The sequence below is a fragment of the Trichechus manatus genome, unplaced genomic scaffold (genome assembly GCF_000243295.1).
Source record: "Trichechus manatus latirostris isolate Lorelei unplaced genomic scaffold, TriManLat1.0 scaffold00010, whole genome shotgun sequence".
NCBI lineage: Eukaryota > Metazoa > Chordata > Mammalia > Sirenia > Trichechidae > Trichechus > Trichechus manatus.
This window is the reverse complement of record NW_004443946.1, coordinates 31,146,706-31,154,154: the sequence shown is the minus strand read 5'-3', so window position 1 is coordinate 31,154,154 and position 7,449 is coordinate 31,146,706. Positions and strand designations below refer to the sequence as shown.

At 47.4% G+C, this 7,449-nt stretch overlaps 1 protein-coding gene across 1 annotated transcript in view; it reads right to left on the bottom strand.

The window, feature by feature from the left end:
* The window catches only part of NRXN3 (neurexin 3), a 1,723,724-nt gene extending 1,716,619 nt beyond the window's left edge, over positions 1–7,105 (bottom strand). The window contains exon 1 of the mRNA XM_023726412.1: positions 6,397–7,105. Within this exon, the coding sequence (XP_023582180.1) occupies positions 6,397–7,105 (709 nt within the window). The remainder of the gene's footprint in view (positions 1–6,396) is intronic.
* Positions 7,106–7,449: the final 344 nt, after the last annotated feature.

Below are 7,449 nucleotides of genomic sequence, written 5' to 3'. Positions count from 1 at the left end.
ACTCTTCACGAGTATCATTTTACAAAGACATACAACTTCTAAGTGGGCAAGCTTCAAATTCAAGTCCAGATCTTTTTCATTCCAGCAGCCATGCTCATAACCACTACATTAAACCTTATTCAAGTTCCAAATTTCTCTACTCCTCAGTTTCCTCATCTGTAAAATGGGGATGGTTAATGATATCAGGCTCATAGGTGTGTTGTGAGGATTAGATGAGACAATGCATATAATACACCTGGGATGTCAAGCACTTCGTGGTATTCATAATACGAACAATGATAACCATCCAAGGAAGGGTACCCGACCTCAGAGCCCTGCCCCAAAGCTTCATTCCAGTTCCACCCTCTGGCACTTCACTGCTACGTACCTGCACTTCGTGGTCGGCAACTGCAGGGGCCTAGAAAGAGTCAGGGGAGGTGATATTAGTACCATCCCTCAAGCACACCCCACTTCTCTGTCCCGTGAATGTGGGAGAGAGCTCAGCTGACTGGCAACTGCCCAGAAACTGGATGCAATCTTTCCGGGGGAGCCTGCAAAGAGAGATAGGGGCCTTACAGATAATTAGCCCCCTGGAGCTGGGTCTGTGGTGTCTCATTACCAAATGCAAATGTAAGCTCATGTGCTCCTGGCAAAGTGCCTGCATGACCCTCAACCCTGATGAATTTGGACACACCTCCCAGCCCCTCTGCATGGAAGCAAAGCCCAGCAGCTGGTGAGCAGGCTCTGTGAGGGGGGAGGGCTGCTCTCGCCCCACCCCATCGAAGTGGGACAAGGGAGATGGGTATTACTTCTTTAAAGGAGGCTGAAATGCTATGGGGTTGGGTGGGGGGTGTAAAAAAAATTGCTCTTCCCTAGGCAGTGAAAAGGGGGATAATTAGAGCAAGTGGCAGGCGGCTGCTCTACCATTTAGCATACAGCATACCCAGGAAATCTCACTTGGTAATCAGGAGGAGAGGAGGAAAGAGGAGCAATCAGACCCCTATTCAGGCTCCGTTTAGCAACACAGCCCCTGCTAGCTTACTGGGCTGGTCCCATCCAAAGCCTGAATGCTTGGTGGGGAACCAAGTTGCAGAAGCAGTGGTCCCTCCTTTGTGCACATTTTAAGGCCTTGCTTCTGGGCTACCTTCTCCATCCCAGGGAGGGTGATGCTGAAAGGAGTTGTCCTTTGCCCTCTGATTACTCATCACTCCCCTTGCCAGTTGCACTTCCAAAGCCATTCAGGGCTGACACAGATTGGTAACAATGCCATGTGACAATTCCAGCAGCGTGGAGGGAAGGGAGGGGGACTGTGTTATTAAAGGAGTGTCCAACACAGGAGGATCCAGCTAGGGCCATCACTGGACCTTTACTACAGCATCCATTGTCTTTGTTGGTGGTGGTAGCTGCCGTCAAGTCAGCCTCCAACTCATGGAGACCTACTGTCTTTGGACTTCAGTATATGCTCAGCAGTAACCACCTCCTCTTGGTACACCATTCCATCCTTGTTCTGGTTTTGAGATATAGGGAAGAGTCACACAGTGCTCAGAAAAAGAAAAGCAATTGGAATTCAATTTTAAAAAGGCATCCTAAGGCCACCCAGTGGTATTGGCTATCAATCAAACCAATCTGAGTAGTATGTCAGCTTCGGACATCAGGAGGGATGGGGTAGAGGACATCAGTGGGTGTACCCCACTATAGTGTGTTTGTAATAAGGCTCTGGTCCCTGTCACCAACACCCTCCACTGCCCACACTTCACTACAGGGTCCCAACACCTGAAAACCTAATAGCTGAAACTGAGGCAGAAGCTTCTGGTCCGGGCACCTGCCCAAGTCAGCAGGAAAAGAGAACACATACAAACAAACCAACTTTTCTTTGCCAGCAGAACAGGAGGTCATGACTCTTCACTGAATTAACCTAAAAATGTGGGCATACAAATAATATGACATGGGTAGGCACGTGAAATGAGATCCGGGAGCTTAGATCAACTTGTGACACCTTCTCCATCTTTCCCTGGCCCTACCTGACCTGCAACAGGCTGACTTCATGCTATAGGAAGTCTTCAGGGAAGACGGTACTGAAATGTATACACATCAGCAGTGAATTAATTCTTCACAACCATAAGATTGCTGAGAGATGCAATACATGCACATTCCTAACTAAGAATGTTTTAAAAATAAACAATCGAGTCAATTTATTTCAGTCCTCATGAGGGGTCTGCTCTCTAGAGGGAGTTTGGGATACTTCTTCTGTAGCCAGTGAGCTTCAAGGCTGCCTGTGGCAGGGCAGACTGAGCTAAACAAACAGCAAGTGACTATCCAGTGCCATAGCTCCACATATGCATCATTTTAAAGTCATTCTGAATTATCTGCACTTCTTCTGTCCTCCAAGATCATTACTGAAAAGGCAAGACTAAATGTTAACATGAACAAGTCTGAAGTTGAGCACCAAAACATTCTATTTAAAAACATAACACCTAGCAGTAAAAATATGGGACCTCATCTCCCTCCATCATGTGCCACAATGTTAAATGTGACTATGAGTTGAGTCTTGGAATAAAGTTTTCCCAAGTAAAGCTGTGTGGAGTTCACTCTGCAGTCAAAGCTAATAGCCCTTCACCATGTGAAACAGAAGACACGTGTGTCCAGGTCCAGCTCTCCCACAGCTACTATCTCCGGTGTCTTCCTGGTCTTGCCTAGAGAAGATACCCAATGGATTATCAACATAGTCCAAAGCGCATAAAAAAGATGAGCCCATCTGTGCATCTTCCTAGGGTGCAGCATGGAGATGTGTTGAGGCCATCAAGGCGTGCAGGAGAACCGGGCAGGCTAAGCAAACAGCAATGCTGCAGGCCGGCTAGAAGCTGATGGACAGCAGAGGCTGCCTCCCACAGGCTCCGCCACATTCATCTAAAGCTGCAGGAGCCCTCTCAGCTCTTTCTGCTCTTTGAACTGCAGAAGCATGAAGTGCAAAAGGGATTCTTCACACCAAGTGCAAGCCCCCTCACGATCCAATGGCAGGGCCCACTCTGCAAATCGGGACAATCAGGCACCTGGTACACAGGATCAATGGCTGGGAATAGGCCCCCTGTCTCAGCTCTGTGACATGTGCCATTTAAAGGTGGGGAGAGGGAATGGATGCATCCTTACTTCCCAGTTCACCATATCATCTTTAGGAAAATGGGCAGGTGTTTGTTTAGGCTATTTATCTTATTTTATGTAGATCTGCTTGACACTTCACTTCTTCGCTGCTGTGATTTTTTTTTCCCCTTAATGTTTTACAGGTGAGTTTTTCCTGCTCACTTTCTAAAAATTAACTGTGTATCGAGAGAATGGATATTTTCTAACAGTCCGTGACACATTTTTGTGATTGATTAGACAAGAAGACAATAACCAGGATCAATAGGCTCCAAGTTATCAACAGTAAATTCTGTTACTCCCCCGCCAGAATTCCTTCTCACCTCACCCTTTGCCCTGCCCTGCTTCGCTTCCAAGCTAGCCAAGTGCTACTGTGACTACAGGGTTTATTTACTTTTTGTCTCAGGAAGACAAATAGTTATGCCATATGCTTGCATTTATAGATAGAAGTATCAATCCACAGTGACAAGACGGTCAGAATCTTGTAGAAAGAACTATTATTAAAATATACAGATTGCGTTTAGGTATTAAAAACCAGTGGCATACAATCTGCTCCGAAGACATTTCACTGGAGACTGGGGAAAAATACACACAAACAAAAAAGAAAAAGAGAGAGAAAACACAAATTGTATACATACACAGTATAGAGATTCTTCCTGCAGAAAGTGATGATCCAAACCTGCCCAGAGGAAATGAACTCTTTTTAAACACAAAAAATGCAATCAGGGTAATCAGCAAGTTAACAACACACTTGTAAACACCCTGGCCCCTAAAAAGGAAGAACGCCAGCTTTCAATGCAAGTTCTGAGAACGGAACAGATCCTCTGGGTGAATGAGAAAACAAGTGAGCATGTCAGAATCTTCAAGCAGAACTTTCTCCAAAGCCAGGAAGTTTTGGAACAGCGGTCAGCTCCAGAAGGGACCTGTATGTGAGAAGCGCTTCAATAACCACATTCCCAAAGTGGTTTTCTGGGTTGGGGTTACCTCTATAAATCTTCTCCACCTCTTTTTCCAATGGGTTCAGCAGGGAAAAACAGAAATCAGGAACGGATGGCATGTACCTCTGGTATCTCCCCCTCCCACACAGGAAGGGAGATATTTGCCTAACCCACAAGAAGAAAGAAGTAGAGACCTAGGAAGGGCACCTTCAATACCCTATACACAGTCTACAACGAGGCCAAGAACAAGGCCCTGAAAAATGGTCTCCAATGTGTCTTGGTCTCCTGCATATGTCACCTGTGAAATAAACTTTGTTTTAATTACAAAAAAAAAAAAATGTCTGTAGATAGCTCCTGGTGACTAAAGTGCATATCAACCACAACCTGCTTTAGAGGTTGGGCTACTCTAGGACAATTTAAGGAGCACCTGCAGACACCGTCATTAATCACAAAAGCTGAAGTAGTAAGATCTCAACTGAACGAAGAGATCCTGGAAGTCAGTAGTAATAAGACCCTCCTCTGGCCCCACCCACCTGACCTCCTTTGCCCCCAGTACCAGTACCAGCTGGTTCTTAGCCTTGGCTGCACGTTGGAAGCATCTGGGGAGCTTTAAAAATATTCCAGTACTTGTGTCCCACCTACAGAGATTCTGATTTGATTGGTCTGGGGCATGGCCAGGTGAGGTCCCCCAGATAATCCTAATGTGCCTCTGAGGTTGAGAACCACTTTCTTCCCTGTGCCATCCCACCATCTCCATGAAGAGACCAGCATGCAATGGCAACACAAAACATCTCTTGAAGGATCCAAGGCTTAATTTTAAAAGAATGGGGAGAAATACAACTTCTTTGCCTCTTGGTCATCCCAACATTTTAACACACATACCTTTGTGGTCAGTTCTTACCCTTTAGTCACTTTAATGCTTTTTGGAATTAAATATTTGTCAAATTACTGGGATCTGGGCCACTTCTCTCAGATTTAATTCCAAGCAGTCAGAACTTGGTGAGCAAGATGAGGGCAGCAAAAGCCCATGTGCACAAGGCTCCCTTCCCTCCACTCTCTGGGAAGTTGTAGTTGAACTTGAGAGGCTCTTCAGGCTGTGCTGAGTATTGCTAGCATGATTGGGGGTTTGGCTGGATATGGTTCCTGTCAATCTCTGTGCCTTCCCGCACTGCTCTCAGTAGGTGGAGAGGACAGTGAGGAAACCACATCTAAAGAAGGACATCCTGTGAAAAATCCTAAAACAAGGAAGCAGCAAGGCCCATCCCCAGATGCCTCATCCACCTTCTAGACACCTCCTAGACAACTGTGGGAAAAGGAGCGTACTCTGAAAGGCTGGGCTTACACCAGGGCTTCGAACTAGTTGTTCTCAGTTCAATCATGGCCAAAGAAGCGACAACAGAACAGATGCAAATTTGTAAAATTTGGATGAACCGGAACCACAACCAGAACTGGAAAAATTATGGGTCAAACCCTGCTATAAATTTAATCTCCCTTTTAGAAAACAAGGCCAGTGTATGCATTGCATAGCAACCAAATCTCTTGCCTGTCGGATTTTGCGCAGAGTCAGAAACAGTGGTGCTCCACTCAAAGACGGCGGCCAACCACGCCACTCTAAATGTGTGCCGCTCTCCTCAATCCTGGCAATAATTCAGGCTCCTGAAAGGGCTCACTATGCCTCTTCTGAGTCTCCCTTTCTAGGGCCTCAACCCGTAATTTTTCCTTTTCCATTTATCGTTCCAGATCAGGCAAATTTTAAAAATTTGGGTCTGTTCCAGTTTCGCTTCGCTGGCCATGACTGAACAGTTCTAACCTGTTCAAAGCCCTGGCTTACACCAGGGCCAAGCATAAACCAGCAATCCATCCACGCTCATTCTTCTTGGCACAGGCATTTCTTATGCTGGAAGCAATGGAAAATTCCCCATCGGCTCCCAGATGTCCAAGTCTCAAGGGGTCAGGAGGGACAGAGATGACTACTTTGCTAATTGCTATGTAATTTCTTGCCCTGTGCTGATCTTGCTAAAACCAGTCTTATCTTCAACTAGTGCAGCAGATAGAGATGAGCTGGGGCACAAACTCTACAGCCTACTCCATCTAGCCCTTTTAGTACAGGCCAACATTTGAGTACAGAGCCCAGGGTTCTCTTCCTGCTGAGACCTCATGGATTTTGCTTGAGAGCCAGTGTAGGATTTCTACCACCTCCTTAGAGAAATGGGGCCAACTATCTAACATGCAGCTAAGGAAACACTTCAATGACAGAGCTGGTTTTTTCTATTAGGTGTCTCTGACCTCACCCAACCCAGTGGGTGGGTCTCTGGCAAGAGAAGGATGGTAAAGAGGGCCTTACCTTCTGAGCAGACCTTGCCACCATAGCCAGTGGTCGAACAGTCACAAGTGGGATGGCCATCCAAGAGAAAGCAGATTCCACCATTTTCACAGGGACGCTCACCACAAGGTCCCTCAGCATCCAACTGGACGCCTTGGCTCGCCAGAAGCCGAGGTTCTGAGTTGCCATACTTGAGATCCAGGATAAATCCCTTGAAGCCAGGCATAGCCTGTACTCCATCGAGGGTCAGAGCAGAAGATCGTATGTCATCAGGGACTCCGCCAATGAACAAGTCACTGACCACATCCATGTAGGGCCGCTGGGGCTGCAGCTCCCCAGACTGGCCCTCGCCATCAAGTACCAGTACAGTTCGCAGGCGGTCACGGCTCACCATAAGGAAGTGCCAGCTGCTGTCATTCACCTGTTTGTTAGACAACACAGCGGTCTCAGCACAGTCCATGCTGAAGCGGAGCTGGACGCGGCCATCAACCAGGGAGAGGCAGAGGAAGTCACAGACTCCACCATCATCCAGGTACAGGAGCAGCCCCGTGGAGACATTGGTCTTGAACTGGAAGCTCAGGTCACTATGTGTGCTAGCATCCCAGCGGAGGTAGCGAGCCCACTGGTTGGGGAGACCCATGAACTCGAGGCCCAGGCAGAGCCCCAGCAGGGACCCCAACAGGATGCTCACCTTCAGGGTGAAGAAAACTGAGTGGAAGGTGAAGCTCATGGTGGCTGCTGGAACAGATCCCAGAGAGCAGACAGGCCACGGAAGAGCCCTCGGGGGGTTGCCCCTTTGGCAATGGAAGGGCAAGAAGAAGACAGTCAGAGGTGGGGACACAGAGAGAACACAGAGGAAGGAGCCATACACACAGATACTGAGATGGGGAGGAAGAAGGAAAGTAGGTGAGCTAGAAATTCAGTAACAACAGGAAGAAGCAGAGGAAAAAGACAAGGCAGCAGAAAAGAGGAAAATCAGGTGAGGGAGGTGAGGGGCTGGAGTGAGGAGGAAAGTGTCTTTCTCCGAGAAAAGATCTCAGCTATCCATGTGGATCCGGAGCCTTGATTCAAGGA